The sequence below is a fragment of the Notolabrus celidotus genome, chromosome 20 (genome assembly GCF_009762535.1).
Source record: "Notolabrus celidotus isolate fNotCel1 chromosome 20, fNotCel1.pri, whole genome shotgun sequence".
In the NCBI taxonomy this organism is placed as follows: Eukaryota; Metazoa; Chordata; class Actinopteri; order Labriformes; family Labridae; genus Notolabrus; species Notolabrus celidotus.
The window spans coordinates 3,030,361-3,053,700 of record NC_048291.1 but is presented as its reverse complement, the minus strand read 5'-3'; the positions used below and the strand labels follow the sequence as shown (position 1 = coordinate 3,053,700).

Genomic DNA, 23,340 nt, shown 5'->3' with positions numbered 1-23,340 from the left:
AGGACCAGAACCAAACTCAAGCAAACAGAACCAGGGCCAGAACCAAACTCAAGCAAACAGAACCAGAACCAAACTCAAGCAAACAGAACCAGGACCAGAACCAAACTCAAGCAAACAGAACCAGGACCAGAACCAAACTCAAGCAAACAGAACCAGAACCAGAACCAAACACAAGTAAACAGAACCAGAACCAAACTTAAGTAAACAGAACCAGAACCAAACTCAAGTAAACAGAACCAGAACCAAACTCAAGCAAACAGAACCAGGACCAGGACCAAACTCAAGCAAACAGAACCAGAACCGAACTCAAGCAAACAGAACCAGGACCAGAACCAAACTCAAGCAAACAGAACAAGAATCAGAACCAAACTCAAGTAAACAGAACCAGAACCAACTCAAGTAAACAGAACCAGAACCAAACTCAAGCAAACAGAACAAGAACCAGAACCAAACTCAAGTAAACAGAACCAGAACCAAACTTGAGCAAACAGAACCAGATTAGGGTAAGGGTTAGGGTTTTTATTAGATTATTTACAAAAGATGTAAAATTCAAAATTATGATTCATATTTCATATTTATTTTTAAATATTTAACATTTAATTTATTTGAAGGATTTTTTTTAACATTCAACAATAAGATGTAACATTTTAAATTTAAATTTAGTGTTTTTATTTAATATTGAATTTATAGACATTTAACAAAAATATGTAAAATTCAAAATTAAGATTTATATTTCATATTTATATTAAATATTTAACATTTAATTTATTTGAAGGATTTTTTTAACATTCAACAATAAGATGTAACATTTTAAATTTAAATTTAGTGTTTTTGTTTAATATTGAATTTATACACATTTACCAAAAATATGTAAAATTCAAAATTAAGATTCATATTTCATATTTATTTTTAAATATTTAACATTTAATTTATTTGAAGGATTTTTTTTAACATTCAACAATAAGATGTAACATTTTAAATTCAAATTTAGTGTTTTTATTTAATATTTAATTTATACACATTTAACAAAAATATGTGAAATTCAAAATTAAGATTTATATTTCATATTTATATTAAATATTTAACATTTAATTTATTTGAAGGATTTTTTTAACATTCAAGAATAAGATGTAACATTTTAAATTTAGTGTTTTTGTTTAATATTTAATTTATAGACATTTAACAAAAATATGTAAAATTCAAAATTAAGATTTATATTTCATATTTATATTAAATATTTAACATTTAATTTATTTGAAGGATTTTTTTAACATTCAACAATAAGATGTAACATTTTAAATTTAAATTTAGTGTTTATGTTTAATATTTAATTTATAGACATTTAACAAAAATATGTAAAATTCAAAATTAAGATTTATATTTCACATTTATATTAAATATTTAACATTTAATTTATTTGAAGGATATTTTAACATTCAACAATAAGATGTAACATTTTAAATTTAAATTTAGTGTTTTTATTTAATATTGAATTTATAGACATTTAACAATAAGATGTAACATTGAAATTGATTGGTATGATTTTAACATCCTGGTGACAGACTACAGCTCCTGTTGTTACTCATGTGATCACAGTAGTTTACCGTATTCCTCCTCTGCTGTTGACCTGAAAACACAGAACTCTTCCTTTACCCTGTTTTTTTTTAATTCTGTGTTTAATTGAATTTTTTGAATTTAAGTCAAATGCTACACAGCAGTGTCGTCATATAAGTCATGTTGTTTAGAACATATTCACATACTGTACGTGTGTTTCAATGAACAGACGATATGACCCTCTCACGCCTCAAATGTACCTTTATTTTTTCAACAAACACGTTCAATCCAAGAGAAACTTTATTGTTACAAAGCACTTTGACAGCCGACGAGCAGGGAGACAGACAGCATGGATTTGGCACCTGGTATCAAACTGCATTCTGGGTAATTTTTCATGATGGGGATGGGTATCACGGGGACCAACGGCATTCAGAAACACAGAAGAGGTGATGATTGGCTGAGAGATGTGACACGTGTGAGAGAAGCTTAATATGATTGAAGGGATTTTATGAAGGTAGTTTACATGCCAATTCAGGCTTTAACATGTTCTGTGTTTACTATGATGTGTTTCTCTTTCTTTTCCTCAGGGACTCATGGAAATATCATTGGGCTCCTAAAGGACTCCTGGAAGTCCAGAAGCTGAGTGCAGCAGCTAGGTGTACGCCTCAAAGTCAGGTAACATCTGTCTTAGAATGAAGCCCTGTTTGTGTTGCACCTGGGTGTATCTAAAGCACGACCAACAGGAGAAGTATTGGCCTCACAAAACTTAAAAGACAACCTTGATGGTGGCACATCCAGTTTGGAGGATGATTAATGGACGGGTAAGAAGAAGGAAAGTCATCCATCCATCAGATCAACCTTCAGGAAGTCCGCTCAGACAGACAGACAGAGCGCTGATATGAAGGTTGCATTTTTTAATTAAAGAACAACTCTGAAACCGAGCACTACGTCCGCCCTGCAGCTGACCACTCTCAGGTTTTAGGCCAATGGGGCTGTCCGCTCTGAGCTGCCAGCGTCCACATTTAACTCCATGCTTTTTTCTTTTGGTGTGGTTCATTCATGCAGATATTTTGACATCAGTAGAGAGAGAACAGCTACGACTCATCGCTTAGTTTTCCTGCACTGAGTGTAGATTTGAGTTTAGGAGTCGGCTGTAGTTAAGTCCGCTGAAGAACCAAAGAGGACAGACCTCCTGTTTCTTCACCCAGCTGGTGCACTCGGCCTCGGTCGGTCGTTCCAGGAGTCTGAGTTTTCCAGGACTGATGAATGAGCTTGAATCAAGCAGCTTGTAACTCACCCAAAGACTCCTGCAGCCTGTTGCACCAGCTGTGCGTAAGTTGGAAGTAAATGGAGCGACGCCTGCGAGCTAGTTCAGGCAGACAACTCGAGCTGCAATGCCATACACGCCACATGTCCCACTCTCTTATCCATCATCCAATCCTGCCCTCTGCCTCTCAAATTGGCGGTCTATTTAAACTGGGAGAAAAACTCCCATCTCTCCCTCTGCCTGTCAACGACTCTGCTACCTGCATGCCATTGCTGATATTTTCTTCTTCCCCGCCGCCTCCCCAGCTTCCACCTGCAGGCTCCGGGGGTGTTCAGTATGTTTTGCTCATCACTCCTCAAAGTCTGCATGTAAACTTATCTGCAGGGAGTGATGAGGCGCCAAACATGAATATGTATTTGCTGCTACAATAAACAATTTAAACGTGAGTTGTCTGACTGAACTTAAGTTGTGTCACTGAGTGGTCGCCCCACAGAGAGGTAAGGTTCATCTTAACTATCCAAACCGTCCAAACTAACCCAGAAACTGTCGCAGGTATCACGTTTACACTTCCAGCAGCCAATCAGAGGAAAGCAGAGTAACCATAGACTGTATGAATAACTGGGAGCTGACCTACAGCTGAAACAGACTTCCACCATCTGTCTAGGAACAACAACAGAAGGTCTGCAAAGTGTGATAAAGTCTCATAGTAAGGTGATAACTGCAGCCTAAAGCCTTACTCTACGGTGTGTGTAATAACAGTGACACCAAGTGGTAGAATCATCAACTACAGCTTATGTTAATAAGGCTTTACACCTTCTAGGAGCTAAGTGTAAGAATGAAGTTGTAACTTCGGCTAACATTGGAACTATCTCTGCTGGTGCAACGCCCAAAACGTTGGTAGGGTGTAAACTAGGGATGCACACAATTGATCGATTATTGGTTGATTATTAAGACTTTACTCAAAACACGCATTTTTTGGTTTCAATTTTCCATCACGTGGAACAAACATCACGTGGTCTCATATTGCATTCATCTATCAGGGAGGTGTTTTCAGTTTAAAGCACGTTTGGATGTGAATCAGGTGTTGCACACGGCGAAGACTGTTATGGTCCTGATTTGTTGTGTGATTTGCCCTAACCCTCTCTCTCTCTGCCTGCAGGTTGCATGGGTAGGGGCGGGGCCGGTCTCCTCAGCAGTGAGGCTCATCAGGCACACCTGTCCCTGATCTGCTCATCAGCACTGGCTTCTTAAGCCGCCACCAAACACTCCTCCAGTGCCAGATTATTCCTCTAGCCGCATGCTCCATGTCCCGTTGTAGCCTTGCTCCTGAGGAGATTCAAGCCACTCTTTTCTGTTTACTTATCTCGAGTTGTTTCCAGAGGATTGATTCCTAGTTTTTGTTTGTGAGTTTTTGATAGAACCTTTTTCCCCTTTTGGGTGATTTTGTGTTACTCCTAGTTTTGTACTTTTTCTCAGTTGTTTTTACCCGCAAGGCGCTTTTTGTTGAACCTTGGTTTTGCTTAATAAATACTTTTTCCCTGTACTCTGCATTTGGGTCCTAGTCCTTTGCTCAAGCCGTAACAGAAGACGCTCAGCTGTGTGTCTGTGTCCTCTTTTAAAGAGGATCAATATGCAAGTACTGCCAACAACGACATGAAGGTTGACAACTTTAAACAGGACATTTCCACCTTTATGCAAAGCTAACAGACTGGTGGGGATTGCTGGTATGCCATGTTTGCAGAGCAGCAACATCAGAGCCGTCTGGGCTTTTCTGCAGCTGCACTGATTCTGACCCGGTTGCACTCCCAGCTGACACCTGATCGAATACACGTGTTTATTTCTCTCAATAAGAACGAGTAGACAGAAAACTGGACTCTGTGAGTCTGAAGTACTTTTCTGTTAGTATTATGAGCCTTCACTTTATAAGACTATGTCCACAGAGAATATTTTTATGAGCCTGATCGTTGATAATCAGTGTTAAACATGTATCTGTATTCAATACCGTCAGGTATATGCAAAATATAATTTAGGGGGGGAAAAACGTATTTGGAATTGTTTTTAACATTAGAATAATGTTTTTTTTACTGATTAATTGATAATTGATTGTTAACATTTCCAAAAATCGATCACATAAAACACTTAAAATGTACATCCCCAGTGTAAACGCCATCCTAAATGAGAAATGACGTTCAAACACGGCCAGGTTTGAGCTTCAGCTGGTGCAACAGGCTGCTGGAAAGGAATGAGAATTTTAATCAGGCAGTCCTTGAATCCTTTTTTGATGCGGTCTTCAAGTTGAGTCAATATTTTTTTATACTCACTGTCTGATTCAGATCATCCCATATCTTCCTTGTTTTCATGACTTTGGATTTTCTCATGTGATGCTCACTAAATGAACCCGTTACTCAAAGCGCTGCTGTATGATTTTCCAGTTTAGGCTGTTTCTTCGACGTGATTGGCCATCTTAGCATTTTTGGTGTCATCCAAACCCTTCCTTGAATATTCCTCCAAGTCTATAGCACCATTTTACTCTGTAACTCCATGAACACGCTTTTAAAGTACTCCTGGAACAATCTCGAGGCCCCTTCGATTGGCTCATTTCACCCTTTCCTGTCGGTACAGAGAGCGCCGCGTTATCCTTACTTCGCATAAATACTGGAAACTATTAGCCTAGCTTAGCACAGAGACTGGAAGCAAAGGGAAACTACTAGCCTAAAATAAGCGTACAAACACTCACATCAGGGTGTAATTACAAGCTTTTCCTAGCTTAGCGTTAAGACTAGAAGCAGGGGGGAATAACTAGCCTAGCCTAGTGCAAAAAGGGGGAAACTACAAGCCTAGCTTAGCATTAACACTGGCAGCACGTCAGTCCTTCCTTTAACGTCTCCTGGGTGCTTTTTTACAGGATTGATCTGAGTCTGTGAGAACACTAACAGCTTGTCATACACACCTGGTTTTCTCAGGTGATGTACTGACCTGTGATTGGCTGTCATACTCTGTGTTTATAATCTGGATGAGCGGCGTTCAGACGGCTTCACTCTAACTTCATAAAATCTCTCCGTTCAGTTTGTGTGATATCGAGTGAAGGTCATGGGGACACAGGCAGAATGATGATTTTTTTTTTTGTCTTTCTTCCATCAGGCAGTTTCCTTGGTAACATTAGGGGGTGGGGTCTGTAGGCACAGGTTTATCCAATCACAGGCCTTGTTTGGCGAGGGAGGCAGACACCTGACAGGGAAAAAGAAAGTGTTTGTTACCTTTGGTTGGACTGTTGTGTACGGTGGCCCTGAAGTGCAAATCACAACAGCAAATCAGAATTGTGTTTTCTGATTTGCCTTTGGGATTTGAACTTCAGGGCCACCGTAGTTGTGGCCATAGACTGTATATATTTTATATACAGTCTACGGTCGTGGCTGTTTGAGTCTGAACCACTTCCCCTCTCACCTGGTCGGCCAAGTCGTCAAGAGGCGGAGCTTCAGCTGTGTTAAGGCTTCCTGGGGAGGAAGTGTTGCTAAGGCGCTGAGGGGAGGAGTCAGGCTGAGAGACGATGTCTGCACCGTGGTCGGTGCGAGCTTTGGCGTTCTCTCTGAAGTTCAGCTTCTGACTCTCAATCTGTTGACAAACATCAACCGAAATACTTAAAGGTGACATTTTCTGCTGTTTTTCATCAACATATATTGGTCTAAGAGGTCCCCAAAACATGTCTTTGAAGTTTATGCTCAAAAAAACACTTTGAAATCAGATTTTGGTCTGCCTGAAAAACCCTCTTCTTTAGCCCTCATCAGAACAGTCTGTTTTCTCTCTGACCACGCCCCCTCAGGAAGTGGGTGTGGCCTCGGCTGTCCAGCACATTGATCTAATGTTTACATGTTGGCTGAATATACACGGCTGCTCACAGACCCGCGTTACTCCAACCCTCTGAATCTGATCCTGATGGAGAGGCCCCTGCAGCAGGACCTTTCTGAACCATTGGTCACAGATTTAGTGTTTCTTGTTGTTTTATTTGTCAGTATGTCGACGTGTGTCTTGGTACACAGCTACAAACATGTAGCTATGTGGCTATGCTAACTAGCGCTAGCACTTATCCATGATAAATAAAAATCATCCACTAGATCTTCAAATCTGCAGACGTGGGGAGTCAAACCGACCTTTGTGTTTATTAAGACAGCCTACAACTAGCATGCCTCCCTCCTAAGCTCCTTGTTAGCACACATGTGTGCAGGGAATGAAAAACGGAGGAGGGGTTGAGTTGTATTTTATACAGTCTATGGGCTGAACAAGCTCCGAGCTCTGACTTCCTGTTACAGACCGGATGGCGTTGTGACGTATGAATCCCTCATTTCTGTCGGTGCAGAGTAATTAAGATGTGTAAGTTTTCTGATAAGGCACTGTAAGTGTTTACCTTCTTCCTCCCTCCCCCTGGCACATGAGTGACGTTGTCCATGGAGCCAATTTTAGACTGAACAGCCTTAAACTCCACCTTCTCTGACTTTATCTCCAACTTCCCGCCACCTGATTCACAAACACACATAACATTATACCAACATAACACACCTTCAGAACAGAACTTCAGATACATATGATGGTAGTAACAATAACAGTCTTATACTAAATTAACAGTGCATTACAGCATATTAAAGGGACATTATCCATGATTACAGTACAATTGATTTTAATCTTTTTGACTATAACTATAAAGAACTATGCTATAAATTAAATATAATGTACTCATAATAATAATAATATAATAATAACAATACTATATATAAGACTTCCTATATATAATATATATAATAATTTATATAGCACTTTAAAAACAAATGTTTAGGAAGTGCTTTGACAAACAAAGCATGGTTTGAATAACAAAGTAAACATTTAGACAGACAAGGAAGGAGGAATTTAAACAATGCAAAACAGAATACAACGTGAGGTTAAAAAGAATAGATGTTAATTAAAGGCGCAAGGGGCGATGAACGGGTCCTCGCACACCTGCAACCACCGCCTCATGTTGGGCACTGCCTCATGTGAGCCGCCACCGCCTCATGATTTTCTGAGATTTGGGCATTTAAAAGCACCCCAAAATCCATTTCCTGTTTATGGCGAGTCATGTGCGTTTGATGCAACGCCTGAAAGTCTGCCACGCCCACAATTTTAATCTGAACGGTATACCTTTAACAATTTTGAATGTTCTATGTGTCTACTATAGAATGTGTGTGGCTTGGACTTGATCAGAGAAAAAAGCCTAGGGCAAGATCTCTTAAATACGTTCCCTTGCAAATCAGGGGAAAAACTGGAAGAAAAAAAAAGATGGCCGACTTCCTGTTGGGATTTCACTATGACATTAGGAATCTTTTTTGTGGGTCTTGGCCTGATAGATATAGGAGAAAAATTCATGCATGTAAGCTGAACTGTGCTGGAAGGAAGGTGGCGCTATTGAGATATTTTGGGACTTTTTGCACAGGACCACCAAAATATCAAAATTTTCGCCAATCCTTATGCATGTGCAACTTTGGGTGAGTGTTGGGGCATGTTGAAGGCTCCAAAAAGGCAGTTTACTTGGGTAGGTAGAAAGAAAGAAAGAAAAATCTTTCAGGGACCAATAGAGCCTTCGCCGACCTTGTCAGTGCATGGGCCCTAATTAAACAGAATGAAGTGGTGTGACAATAGACCAATAAATCATTGTTTAAAGCTGCTGTGAGGAACTTCTAATTTGTATTGATTTTGGCGCCCCCTTTGGACAAAGTGATACCTCTTATCTCTTGTCCTGTACATGCAAAAGTAGTGTTTTGTACAAAAGCATTATGCTGTTGTCTTCCAACAGTCAAATTTATCACACAACTTGATTATTTTCCATGAAAACAGTCAAATAAAGGCTGTTTCTAAAGTGAGCTGTCAATCATCCCGTCTGACACCTACCCCCTCACAGCGGTTTCAAGCATTAAAATCGTCAACAGAGCAGGCATCAGTGTTGTTGCTGATGGTCTTGTTTACTCTTAAAGGTCATAAAGAGGCATCAGTATCAGTTTCAGTCTGTTTCTCAGCCAGTTCAAAACTCCTCACAGTGCCTTTAAGAGGTTCTTCAAGGATAAACAAATAAAAATGGATAAGTAAATAAATGAGTTTTTAAAAAATAAGCTTTAAAAACAGGTTTTCAGAATGAGAGGACGACATCACATCAAGGAAATTAGAAAAAGGGGAAAAGGGAAAAATTAGGAACATTAAAATAATATCAGAATTTTTTTTTAAATAGATTAAAACAATAAATAACCCATTAAAATTATCAGATACAATTTAAAACAATTGATTAGTTGGATAAAAGCTAAAAATAATAATAAAATAGAAGTAAAAACAGTTAGAAGGATGAAGTCACATAAAAGCAAGTCTGTAAAAATGGGTTTTAAGAAGAGATTTTAAAGATGTCACTGACTCAGTGAGCCGTATCTCCTCAGGGGGGTCTTTCCAAAGTCAAGGGTCTCTCATGGAGAAAGCTTGATCCCCTTTGTATTTGAGCCTCGACTTTGGAACGACCAAAACTGCCCCACCTGAGGATCTAAGGCCGTGAGATGGCTCGTAGTTTGTAAGCATTCCAGCAATGGAGTTTGGGGCGAGACCCAGACGGTCTTTAAAAGTGGAGTCAGTAAAATCTTAAAAACTAAAATGCAGAGGAAGCCAGAGGAGAGAAGAGAGGACAGGAGTGATGTGATGCGGTCTGTTAAAAACAGTTAGATATACAAAACACACTGTACTACTGTGTGTGTGTGTGTGTGTGTGTGTGTGCTTTACCTGGTTTATGGCGGATGTTGTCTTTGGAGCCACACTTTGATGTCACGTTACTGAGATCCATCTTCTTATGAAGAATCTGAATCTGCAGACACACGGACAGTTCTCACTACCTGTGAGGGTTTGGTTTTCTTTGACAATAAGTGCGAGGACATTTCTTTCAGCTGGTTCACATCTTTCTACCATGTTGGGTCCTCACAAGTACTGAAAGACAAAGACAAAGTGTGTTACCTTGCCCCCTCCAGGTGAGTGCTTGAGGTTCTCCGTGGATCCGATCTTTGACTTCACGTTGCTGAGGTTAGGCATGGGGTGGGAGGGCAGAGGGGGTGTCCGTCCACGAGCAGAGCTGGGTGACCTGGGAGGGGTCCGGACCACTGCAATCTGCAGGAGCATGGGATCAGCACCGGTTTCACACCCATTGTGAAATAATGATACTGATTTTGTAAATGTAACATATTAACATTCAAATTGACTCTATTATGTCGAGCAGCAAATATCTGTCTCCATACCTGCTAGTCAGTGCTAACAAAGTATATTTAACACAGTACCAGAATTTCACAGGGTGCAAATTCTGCAGCTCAGACCTCTCAGACTGTCTGGTGGTACAATAACCAGTACAGTGAGACGGATTATTATGGGATATTTGTATGAAAAAATCTCCAAAAGGCTCCATGAAACTCAGCTGAGTCTGCTGAGACACCGAGCAGACAGCTAGCAGCTCCTACCAGTCACAGGAGGCCACGCCCCTAATTATACATCACTTTGAATACACCCCCTTACAGCTGTCATGATTAAAGAAATAAAATATAGAACCAAATATTTTTTATTTTCTTACCAGGCTGTCAACATGTTTATTTCTGCTGTAGAGTTCAGTGTTTTAACATGGCCTTCTATGGGGATTAACTCACTTTGTATCTTAAAGAGCTCATAGCGCCCTACTACCCCTCTAGAATGCTACACTCCCAACATGCAGGCCTGCTCATCGTACCTAAAGTCTCTATAAGTAGTATGGGAGGTAGAACCTTCAGTTATCAGGCCCCTCTCCTTTGGAATCATCTACCAGTCAGAGTCCGGGAGGCAGACACCCTCTCCACTTTTAAGAGTAGGCTTCAAACTTTCCTTTTTGATAAAGCTTATAGTTAGAGCTGGATCAGGCTTGGACCAGGTCTTAGTTATGCTGCTATAGGTTTAGACTGCCGGGGGAACTGGCGCACTGACACACTTGGATCCTATCTCACCCCCTTCCCCCCAACCCCTTCATCACTTACTTTAACTCTTCCTGTCCCGTTAAAGTTACTAACCATAGACCTTTCTGGAGTCCCTGTGCTCCCTTGTCTCGTAGGTTCCTCTGAGCTGCCGTAGACGTCCTCCAGCTGATATGGACGTGCTGGACTCTAGCGGCAACAGCTACCACTACTCGTCTCATCACTATCACCTCTCCCTCTTATTCTCCTCTATCCCTCTTTCAAGACCCAACTCAGTCTCAGCATGATGGCTGTCTAACATGAGTCTGGTTCTGCTCGAGGTTTCTGCCTGTTAAAGGAAGTTTTTCCTCACCACTGTAACTAGCTAAATACTGCGATGTGTGATGCTCATGATGGATTAAGGTGGGGTCAGACTGAGTCTTACCCTGTCTTGAAGTTGGGTCTCTGTTCATAATTTGACATAGAGTGGTCTAGACCTCCTATGTTTGTAAAAGCATCTTGAGATAACATTTGTTGTGATTTGGCGCTATACAAATAAAGATTGATTGATTGGCTTTTAAAGTTAACCCCAAGTGGACACTTGAGGAACTGCAGTTTTTGGCATTTTAGGGTTGACTTTATTTTCTCAACCTTAGAGGTTGTTGCTTGGCTCAGTGGCTGATGATCTCACATTACACTTAGTGGCTATTTAAGAGAACTAATGATTCCCTTGTTCTTTATAAATAGTGTTTCAAATGTGAGCCTGAACTTGTGATTAAGGAGCATTGTGTGTGTGAAGTACTGCATGTGCATTAAGAGTAAGCACTGGTTTGGTGTTCAGACCTTCTTCACATCTCTGTTTGGAGTTGAGGACCTGCTGGCAGGAGAGCGACTTCCTGGACTATTGACTCCATCCACTGACTCTGACAGACAGACAGGTGGAGACACAGACAGGTCAGTGAGGTCATACATACTGGTTGAACTTGTGTTAGTTTGGACTGTTTGTAGTGTTGTACCTGTACTCTTGGCTGTCATCATCTTGGCTGCTCTGGCTCCTCCTGCTGTCCTGGAGGCCTGATCACAAACATGTTTTTTATTGTTATACAGTGTATTAAGTTTGTTCTTTAAACAGAAACACTGAATTATTTGGATTGTACCTTCGCAGCTTCTTCAGCGGTTCCTTTTCCGGCTGCTTTTTCTGAACATAGAAGAAGATTTGGAGGAGGAAGATTAATAACAGCATGACTTAAAAAACATTCATGTTGGGATTTTCAGATAAAGAGGAGTCTGAGAAAGACATTAAAGGGGGACAAACTGTGATGTGATTGGTCAGTAAAGTTCCCATGATACAAAGTGTGTTTTCAAACCACACTGATTATGGTTTTATCGATTGTCTTATAGGGGACATGTTATACCCATAGACTGCATAAATAATGGAAGTGACGTCACTCATCTGTTTCTGGAGAGCTGTTTTTGAGGCCAATCGGCGGTGGCAGCCATATTGGAAATGCTGAACTCAACATAACTGCTGTTGAGCGAGTGTGAGGTAAAGAGGCGGGCTTTGAGCCTCCTGGCCAACAGCTGTCTCTCTCGTCATGTAAAACTTGTAATCTTAATATCTTCCGAATTGCCGCGTCATGAAAAAATTAAACCCCCCGTACTGTTTTTAATCTTTTCTTATATCTCTTGTGTGTTTTAAAACTGAGCAGGATTGGGTTAACTTTGAACTTCCAAACATTTGCAGAGTCCTAGCTTCAGGTTGGATCACAGGTGCAAAAAGTCAAGCTGTATTTACACGTCCACAAAACTCCCAAAATACTGCCATGTCATGTCCTGCCTCTCAAACTCCCTTCCCCCAACCCAACATCGGACAGAGCAGATGCATATCCTGAGGGACGTGCACAACCTAGGAGAATTTAGAGAGCATGGCTTGAGAAAAATTCCATAAAATGTCTTTAGAACTCAGCTGATTTAAGGCCCAGCAATGGCAGTCGCCATATTGGAAATCCTGACTCCAATTCATGTTTGGTTTGAGGTGGAGCTGGGGCCACCGTAGCATCCGGGACGTCACCCATCTGTTTCTGAAGTGCTGTTTTGAGGCCGGCGGCGGCCATATTGGAAATGTTGAACTCAACATAACTGCTGTTGAGCAAGTGTGAGGTAAAGAGGCGGGGCTTTGAGCCTCCTCGCCAACAGCTATCTCTCTCGTCATGTAAAACTTGTAATCTTAATATCTTCCGAATTGCCGCGTCATGAAAAAATTCAACCCCACGTACTGTTTTTAATCTTATCTTATATCTCTTGTGTGTTTTAAAACTGAGCAGGATTGGGATAACTTTGAACTTCCAAACATTTGCAGAGTCCTAGCTTCAGGTTGGATCACAGGTGCAAAAAGTCAAGCTGTATTTGCACGTGCACAAAACTCCCAAAATACTGCCATGTCATGTCCTGCCTCTCAAACTCCCTTCCTCCAACCCAACATCTGACAGAGCAGACGTCATATCCTGAGGGTCGTGCACAACCTAGGAGAATTTTGAGAGCATGGATTGAGAAAAATTCCATAAACTGTCTTTAGAACTCAGCTGATTTAAGGCCCGGCAGTGGCCGTCGCCATATTGGAAATCCTGACTCCAATTCATGTTTGGTTTGAGGTGGAGCTGGGGCCACCGTAGCATCCGGGACGTCACCCATCTGTTTCTGAAGTGCTGTTTTGAGGCCGGCGGCAGCCATATTGGAAATGTTGAACTCAACATAACTGCTGTTGAGCGAGTGTGACGTAAAGAGGCGGGGCTTTGAGCCTCCTGGCTAACAGCTGTCTCTCTCGTCATGTAAAACTTGTAATCTTAATATCTTCCGAATTGCCGCGTCATGAAAAAATTCAACCCCCCGTACTGTTTTTAATCTTTTCTTATATCTCTTGTGTGTTTTAAAACTGAGCAGGATTGGGATAACTTTGAACTTCCAAACATTTGCAGAGTCCTAGCTTCAGGTTGGATCACAGGAGCAAAAAGTCAAGCTGTATTTGCACGTGCACAAAACTCCCAAAATACTGCCATGTCATGTCCTGCCTCTCAAACTCCCTTCCCCCAACCCAACATCTGACAGAGCAGACGTCATATCCTGAGGGTCGTGCACAACCTAGGAGAATTTTGAGAGCATGGATTGAGAAAAATTCCATAAACTGTCTTTAGAACTCAGCTGATTTAAGGCCCGGCAGTGGCCGTCGCCATATTGGAAATCCTGACTCCAATTCATGTTTGGTTTGAGGTGGAGCTGGGGCCACCGTAGTATCCGGGACGTCACCCATCTGTTTCTGAAGTGCTGTTTTGAGGCCGGCGGCAGCCATGTTGGAAATGTTGAACTCAACATAACTGCTGTTGAGCGAGTGTGAGGTAAAGAGGCGGGGCTTTGAGCCTCCTCGCCAACAGTTCTAACTAACAGCTGCAATGAGCAAAGTGTCGGACTGGCTAGCTGATTCATGCTTGACCCTTAATGTAAGTAAAACAGTTTGCATGTATTTCACAGCAAGGAAAAATAATTCAGTAAATCCTGACATTTTAATTAATGGTGATGTCATCACATCTGTGACACATGTGAAATACCTAGGTATTATAATTGATGCAAACCTGTCTTTCAAAAAACAAATTAGTAAGGTCATCAGCAGTGTTAAACTTAATTTGAATAATTTTAAGAGCATCAGGCACCAGTTGTCTCCATCCGCTGCAAAGCTTTTTGTACATGCTATGATTTTTCCCCATCTGTCTTACTGTATAACAACTTGGTCACAGGCAGGTGTGACTACACTTAAACCTGTGTACTCTCTCTATAAACAGACCTTAAAAGTACTGGATAAAAAGCCAAGGGACCATCATCACTGTAATATTTTGCTAAAATATAATTTTCTCAATTTTGACAACTTCTTATTTTACTCTGATGCATGCCTGATGTTTAAAATTATTCACAATCTCGCACCCCCTCCTCTTAGAGGATGTCTGGTCTCTCCTGGCAGTGGCAGTGTCAGGAGGACCAGAGCCTCCTCTAGAGGTGACTGGGTACCACCGTTCAGAAAGACTTCCTTTGGTCAATCTGCTTTCACGGTTAAAGCTGTGGGAAAGTGGAATTCTATACCCACAAATATTCGAGACTCAGGGAGCTTTGCAATATTTAAAACCAGCCTCAAGCTTTGGCTAAAGTCAGCTCAAAACTGCCATCACCAATGATTGCCTTGTATTTATTGCATTTATCGTAATGCTATTATTTATTGCGTTACTGTTAGTATTTGTTGTATTTATTGTACTAATTTTAGCTAATATCTCAAAATGATGGACTTTTATGTACTGTATTGTGTTATGTAGTGTATTTGGTGTTTTGTGGTTGTTTATTTTTTGTCTACCTGCCCAGGGACAACAGATGTAAATTAGCTGCTAGCTAACTCTGGTGCAATTTCTTTTAATTGTGCGCTGTCCCTGTAAAAATAAACAATAAAGAAAAAAAGAAAAAAAAAAGTTAGTGTTCCTGCCTGTCAATTAAGTCAGCTGTACCTCTCACTGTACCTCTCATAATGGAAAACTCGGAATCTTAATATCTTCTGAAGTGCCGCGTTTGGAAAAAAGTCACCCCCACGTACAGTGTGTGCCGATCTAAAAATGAGCTATCCAGACTACACTCGTTTTTTTGTACCAGGCTGTAAACATGTTTATATCTGCTGTAAAGACTGCCTTTTTTGAATTGGTGTGTATGTGGTTTCCTGTACTTCCTGAGCCAGCCTCAAGTGGACACTCGAGGAACTGCAGTTTTTAACACTTCCTGCATTGGCTTAAATTCTCACGGCTGCAGGTTGCCGCTTTGTTATACCCCTGTGTGACCATTTCACACAGTCCCGTGGTCAAAATGGTCAAAACATCATATGACACAGGAAGAGGTTTTGGACCCTGTATGAAGTAGCTCCAAACAGCCTTTCTCAGAACAGTCGGTTGTTGTGTGTGCGTCTTTAAATGCAAATTACTTCCTTCTCCCCGAAAGTGAAACATAACCCTTTAGGTGAGCAGCTCTTAGTTTAGGGGTCACTTGATTTGATACACAGCATATTTCTGCAGGTGGAGCATGTGTTTTCATTGGTAACGCCGTCAGTAAATTTAATGCAGGAAGCCAATTTATATTTGGATTGGTATTCCATTGATTGTGCAGCCCAATGCCGGCCAACCCTTTCTAATTATTCACTTCATTGAATATCTGCATAATCCCTTGCTTACTCTGTGTTTTCGGTGGAGTGGTTAATCTGCTCTGCTGCATCATGGGAACTTTAACTGCAGAGAAAAAACATCATCAGGGCAGCAAACAGGGACTACTACTAGAGGTGAAAGGTCAGACAACCATAGGGTTACTAGAAGGTGAACAGGCGCCCGGTCTGTGTCACTTTCAAAACAAGAGAAAGAAACAAAAGTCCCGGAAACAGAGGCGGGAGAGGAAGAGGAGTGGGTGGGTGAAAATAACAAAAAAGTAGGGGAAGGAGGAGGGAAGAAGAGGTGGAGGAGGTCAGGAGAAATATTATAGTGAGAGAGAAGGAGAGGTTCAGAACGACAGACCTTTGTTAAGAGGAGGGGGGGCGCCTGATTTCCTAACTTGGGCAGCCTGTTTAGTCGGAGGAGCGCTTGTTTTCTTGGGTGCAGCAGTTAGTTTAGGAGAGGAGGAGGTGCTTGATTTCCTTACTGAGGCAGCTCCTGTGGGTGGAGCTTTGGTTATGGAGGGAGATCCATTTGTAGAATTCAAGCGCTTCTTCTCTTTGCTGATGACTCCATTTGCGAGAGGCGTGTTAGTTTTACTCACAGGGACCTCCTTGACAGCGGGGGATAGAGGAGCGGGAGGTGCTTGGTCCTCAACAGGAGGCGACGAGCTGCAGGGAGCGCTTGTTTTCGTTGTTTCTTGTTGTAGCTCAGAGGTCTCCTTTGGCTCTTCAGCTTTCATCACACCTCCACGGTCCGGACTCTCCTTCACTGTCTGCTCCTCCTCTTCACTAGCTCCTCCTTCATCCTCAGGAGAAGGTGCAGGGCTGCTGGGAGCGCTTGTTTTTGTTATCTCTTCGGGAGGGTGGAGCTCAGGGGACTCCAGCGACTCCTCAGCTGACATCACAGCTCCAGCTGAGCTCATCTGCTCCTCCGTCTCCTCTTCCTTTACGTCTCTTTTATCAGGAGGAGTGACGGAGCAGGGGGACTCTGCCTGAGCCTCCCTCTCTGACACCCTCTCATGGTCCTCTCTGTCCTTCTCTTCCTCTTCTTCTCCTTCATCTCCTTTCTCCTCCTCCTTCTGGTCTTCACTTTTGGCATCCACTTCCTCCTCTTCTTCTTCTTTTCTGACTCCCATCCTCTCTTCCCTCTGTTCTTCCTTTGCCTTCTCCACTCCTTCCTCTACTCTGAGTTCCTGCTTCTCCTCTTCATCTTCTCCTTCCTCCTTTTCTTCTCTTCTGACATCCATCTTCTCTTCCCTCTGTTCTTCTCCTTTGACTTCCTTTGCCTTCTCCATTTCTTCTTCTGCTCTGACTTCCTGCTTCTCCTCTTCATCTTCTTCTTCCTCCTGCTCCTGCTCTAAAGGAGGAGGTGTGAAATGCTCATTTTTCTTCTCCATCCCTTCATTTTTATCTTGCCCTCCTTGCTCCTTCTCCTCTTCTTCGACTAAGTCATCTTCCTTTTCTATGTCAGCATCTTCTTCTTCATTAGAGGAAAGCCTGGTAGGGGAGAAGGGAGGCTCTAGCTGCTCCTCTTCTTTCTTCTCCACCTCCTTCTCCTTTTCTTTGTCGCCAAGTTTCTCTTCCTCCTCCTCCTCCTCCTCCTCTTTCTTCATCTCCATTTTGTCCTCCTTATCCTCCCTCTCTGGCTGCTCCTCGGGGCCGCTCCTGATCACTTTACCTCCGTCTCCTTGCTCCTCCTTTGTCTCCTCCTCCAGCTTTGCTACGCTCCCATTTGGAAGCTTATCCAGAGAACTGTGCGAGTCAAGGTCTGAGGGAGGAGGAGACGAGAAGAGGAGGAGGAGACAAGAGGAAGGGAGCAGAGGAGAAGACAACAGGAGGAGACGGAGACACACACTGAGAACAAACAAACTGACTGGATGTATTTGAACACATCACCATGGTAGTGATGATGTCTTTGTCAAGGTGGTTGCTAGCGGTAACAGGAGGCTGACTTCCTGTTTCCATCAACAAGCTGACACATCATCGGACACGTCACCACACGGGATGAAGAGGAAGACTGGGATCCATCAGAATACAACAATGGTCCATAAACAGAACGCTAGAGCTACGATGTTAGCTTGATTTTTTTGCTATGAAAAGCTGCTAGCTTACTGATAGTTTTAACTTATGGAGAGCTTTAGCTTAAAAAGTGCTAAACTTACGAGCATTTGTTAGTTTATGGAATACTTTCAGCTCTTTCTGTTAGCTTGTTAGCTCTTGTTAGCTCAAGTTTGCTAATTTATAGTTATTGCATGAACAGCTACTAGCTTTTGAAAAGCTGCTAGCCCCCTAAAAGCCATTTATCCAGGATAGTAGTTTTCTTATTCATATTTGTTACCATTTTGATAGTTGTTTCTTGTCAAGAGCTTTTGGATAGTCTGCTGAAAAACTGCTGCTAGCTAATGAGGAGTTGCTAGCTTTTTATTTATTGAAACTTATTGTCCGTGTAAGCTAACAGGGAGCTGTTAGCTTATTATACGTATTGCTTTTAGGAGTGACAGCAAGATCGAAACTGACACTCTCGTACCGGCATGCCGGTCTCTAGCCTGTGGCATGCCGGTCTCTAGCCTGTGGCATGCCGGTCTCTAGTCTGTGGCATGCCGGTCTCTAGCCTGTGGCATGCCGGTCTCTAGCCTGCTGCCTGCCGGTCTCTAGTCTGCAGCAGCTGCAGCTCTCGAACTAGCATGCCGGTCTCTAGCCTGCTGCATCTGACACTCTCGTACCGGCATGCCAGTCTCTAGCCAACTGCCTACCGGTCTCTAGCCTGCGTCACCTGACGCTCTCGTACTGGCATGCCGGTCTCTAGCCTGCTGCCTACCGGTCTCTAGCCTGCGGCATTCCGGTCACTAGCCTGCAGCATGCCGGTCTCTAGCCTGCGGCATGCCGGTCTCTGGCCTGTGGCTTCTGATGCTCTCATGCCGGCATTCCAGTCTCTAGCCTGCGTCCTGCCAGTCTCTAGCCTGTCTCTTGCCTGTGGCAGCTGCCGCTCTCGTACCGGCATGCCGGTCTCTAGCCTGCTGCCTGCCGGTCTCTAGCCTGCGGCATGCCAGTCTCTAGCCTGCGGCATGCCAGTCTCTAGCCTGCGGCATGCCAGTCTCTAGCCTGCGGCATGCCGGTCTCTAGACTGCGGCCTGCCGGTCTCTAGCCTGCGGCACGCCTATCTCTAGCCTGTGGCATGCCGGTCTCTAGCCTGCGTCCTGCCAGTCTCTAGCCTGCGGCCTGCCAGTCTCTAGCCTGCAGCATGCCAGTCTCTAGCCTGCAGCCTGCCAGTCTCTAGCCTGCGGCCTACCGGTCTCTAGCCTGCGGCACGCCTATCTCTAGCCTGCAGCATGCCGGTCTCTAGCCTGCGTCCTGCCAGTCTCTAGCCTGCGGCCTGCCAGTCTCTAGCCTGCGTCCTGCCGGTCTCTAGCCTGTGGCATGCCGGTCTCTGCCGGGCCATAAAACATATGACACTCAAACCATTGGTTCATTTACATCATGGTTTTGCATTCACGGTCAATATAGATATTTTTGTTTTCATGTATAGTAGTGGCCAGCCGGCCACTGAGGATCGACATATGATGTCAACTACCCCTATGGCAGGCCACAAGACCTGGCATATGCCACCAGCTTGTCGAGGCATGCCACTAGCTACGAGTGGCATGCTGGGACATAGACGTGGCATATGCTGCTGCCGTGTTTCCATCTCAGCGCTACTGGCTTAGACACGGCAAAAAGCTTTTGAATAGTTGTTAGCTTACTGATAGTATAAAGATAGCTGTGAGCTTAGTGTCAGCTGTTAATCTATGGAGAGTGTTTAGCCTAAGAAAAGTGCTAAACTTATGAGCAATTGTTAGTTTATGGAATACTTTCAGCTCTTTCTGTGTTGTAGGTTTATGGAACTGCTCATTGATCTTTTAGTCTTAGATAGCTAGTGGCGTTGAGACTGCTGTTATATCATTTTGAAAAGTTAGCTTACAGATAGTCCTCTATCTGCTACAATAACAAGCTTGATGCTTGCTAGTGTAGCTCATGATAGTTGTTGCTGTGTTTTAGCTTGTTGATGTTAGCTCATGAATAGGTGTTAGCTTATAGAGCATTGTTAGGTTATGTAAAGCAGCCCATTTCTGTTATAGCTAATGATTAGCTTATAACTTGTTGAGAGTTGTCTTAATTATTGTTAGCCTCGGGGGACTTGATGACAGCCACAAGTCTAGGAATCGCTTTCAATGTGAACATCTGTTAGCATATGAATATAGCTGTTGCCTCATGGTTAGTTGTTAGCGTATGCATAGTGGTTATCATGAGTAGCATTGAGCTGCAGCCTCAGAGCCAAGCTCCTCACGTACCAACGCCCCTGAAGTGCCAACAAAGCCCCTAGTGAGCCAGGAGTGAGCCCTCACATTTGATAACACCACTCTGACTCCATCAACTCATATTCAAAACCTCAGTATAATTTTTGACACCAACCTCACCTTTGAAAAACATGTCACTAACATCACTGGCAGAGGCCAGAAAGGCAGCAGGACCTTTCTGAACCATTGGACACAGATTCTGTGTTACTTGTTGTTTTATTTGTTAGTATGTCGACGTGTGTCTTGGTACACAGCTACAGCTACAGCTACAGCTACAGCTACAGCTACAGCTACAGCTACAGCTACAGCTACAGCTACAGCTACGACATGTAGCTGTGTAGCTATGCTAACTAGCGCTAGCACTTTTCCATGGAAAATAAAAAATCATCCACTAGATCTTTAAATCTGCAGACATGGGAAGTAAAACCGACCTCTGCCAGAAAGGCAGCAGCTCCTTTCTGAAGGATTGGTCACAGATTCTGTTACTTGTTGTTTTATTTGTCAGTATGTAGACGTTTGTCTTGGTACACAGCTACAGCTACAGCTACAGCTACAGCTACAGCTACAGCTACAGCTACAGCTACAGCTACAGCTACAGCTACAGCTACAGCTACAGCTACGACATGTAGCTATGTAGCTATGCTAACTAGCGCTAGCACTTATCCATGGAAAATAAAAAATCATCCACTAGATCTTCAAATCTGCAGACGTGGGGAGTAAAACCGACCTTTGTGTTTATTAAGACAGCCTACAACTAGCATGCCTCCCTCCTAAGCTCCTTGTTAGCACACGTGTGCAGGGAATGAAAAACAGAGGAGGGGTTGAGTTGTATTTTATACAGTCTATGGGCTGAACAAGCTCCGAGCTCTGACTTCCTGTTACAGACCGGACGGCGTTGTGACGTATGAAAAACACTGAAAACTGAAACGGCTGGTTTCAGCACACATTTACAGAAAGGTGGAGAAATCAGAACAGGGGCAGAATGGATTCTTTTCATTTTCAGGGGGTTTGTAGACAGGGACACATATTTCAGGTAGAGAACCATTAAAAAGTCCATTTTGCATGATATGTCACCTTTAAATGCAAATTTTAATTTTACTTTTAATATATTCTTATTTTCCTTTCCTTTTCTGTTTTATTATAGTTATCATTTTAATTATGTTCTTTTATGCTTGTCTGAATGTCTCCAATGGTTTTAATGTTTTAATGTAAAGCACATTGAGTTGCCCTTGTGTATGAAATGCGGTATACAAATAAAGCTGCCTTGCCTTGCCTGTAATAGTTTCCAGGAAAAAAAATAAATCTGCTTAAAAGTCACTTCCAACATGGGAGGGGCTTACAGTATGTGGTACTTGAGGGCTTTGGTACATGAGGGGCTTGGCTCAGAGGCTGCAGCTTGATAGTACTGGATTTATGGAGAGCTGTTGGCTTACAATGAGTCATTAGGTTCTTAGCTAATGAATATTTGTTGCCCAATGCAAAGCTTTTAACATATAGATAGCAATGAGCATTTCATAGCTGGTAGCTTTTGGAGAGTTCAGTATTTTTACACCATGACTATGATATATATAACATGCACACAAATAACAAAGAGGTAAACATTTATAAAAGAATATATTTATTATAATGGAATACAAATACATGCACACAGGCCTGGCACCAACCTCCCATGCTCTGCTCTGCAGGGGTGGGACCACCTCCGAGGGGGGCGGAGTATCCATCCATCTTCACTCCTACAGAAGAGAAAATGAGGAGAGAGATGGAGAAGAGGGAGAGAGGAGGAAGAAGAGAGGAGATGGAAGCATTTTTGTAGAAGAGGGGAGATTAGGTGGATTCAAAGGGAGGGGTAGAGATGGGAAGGAGGAGTGGCATAGAGAGAAGAAGAGAAAGGAGAGAAAGGAGTTGAAGTGAAGTAGAGGAGGAGTCGGTGCGCATGCTCAGTAACACAGTAAATCCTCCATGATGATGATGCAGCAACAAACCCAACACATTCAGTTTCATTTCAACTCCGTCTGCTCGTCTGTCAATCATCCCCTCACACGCGAGCAAGTGCCTTCACGTGTCCCCACCCAAAATCTCCTTTGTGTTCCCTCTGAGGCCCCATCAGCCCCTCAAGCGAAACAAGCGGCACCACAGCGGCACCACAGTGTTCAAAGTAAACCAAGACAGGCGGTACCAGAGCGGAAAGTACCGCAGCACGCGTCTGCCGCCCCAGCCGCCGCCCCCCAACCTTCAAACACATGGAGCAGACAGAGACGCAGAGGAGCAGACAGAGACAGAAAGAAAGGGAGAAGAGAAAAAAGAAGGGAGACAGGAATGGAGAAAGACAGAGAGAAAGAAAGAGAGGGACGGAGTGGTAGAAATCTGCAGGTGGAGGAGGTTTCAGTGTCTTACCTCCTGGCTGATGTCCGTCTGTCTGCTGCTCCACCCTGCTGCACTTCCACCTGCTGCCGCTTTTGAAGACGAGGCGCTCCTCTGCCGCTGCATGCTGGGAGGAGAGGAGGCGGCTATAACCATGGTAACTTACTGCACATGCGCAATGTAAATCAGCAAGCTAAGCTCATTCTTACTCGTGATGGAAATATTTTGCAGATAAAATATGTTAAACATTTAATATCTATTTTGGTACTCTACATTTAAACCATACAAACAAAATAAAACTGACATTAAATACAGATTTCATTTATTTAATATTACCAACAAAACAATAATTGGTAAAATAACAATATAATGTTAGAATACAATTCACTTGGTTTGTCAGTTCTTAATAAAACTGTATCACAGCAAATAGTAACATTAACTCATTAACAGTAACTTGTTTCCTCATGATACAGACGCATTTCTATTCAGACTTTATTTATTTGTTTTTCTCATATTCTTATTCACATATACTCAATTGAATGATCATGGAATAATTGGACACCCCCCCTCTCCCCCTCCCCCTCCCTAGTCCCCCCCCCCCCATCAGGATGTAAAGTCAGGGTTCAAAATATATCA

The 23,340-nt window shown here is 42.7% G+C and overlaps 1 protein-coding gene across 1 annotated transcript; it reads right to left on the bottom strand.

Annotated features, from left to right (window-relative positions):
* Window positions 1–1,836: 1,836 nt before the first annotated feature.
* Window positions 1,837–22,862, bottom strand: LOC117831767 (microtubule-associated protein tau-like). Its single transcript, XM_034710588.1, has 11 exons — window positions 22,738–22,862; window positions 22,008–22,076; window positions 16,371–17,777; window positions 11,943–11,983; window positions 11,802–11,859; window positions 11,629–11,708; window positions 9,833–9,982; window positions 9,605–9,686; window positions 7,224–7,333; window positions 6,266–6,433; window positions 1,837–6,049 (listed from the first exon to the last, which is right to left on the bottom strand). Exons 2-11 carry the CDS (start codon window positions 22,066–22,068, stop codon window positions 6,017–6,019), a joined length of 2,190 nt encoding a protein of 729 aa, XP_034566479.1. The 5' UTR covers window positions 22,069–22,076; window positions 22,738–22,862; the 3' UTR covers window positions 1,837–6,016.
* Between the last annotated feature and the right edge of the window lie 478 nt (window positions 22,863–23,340).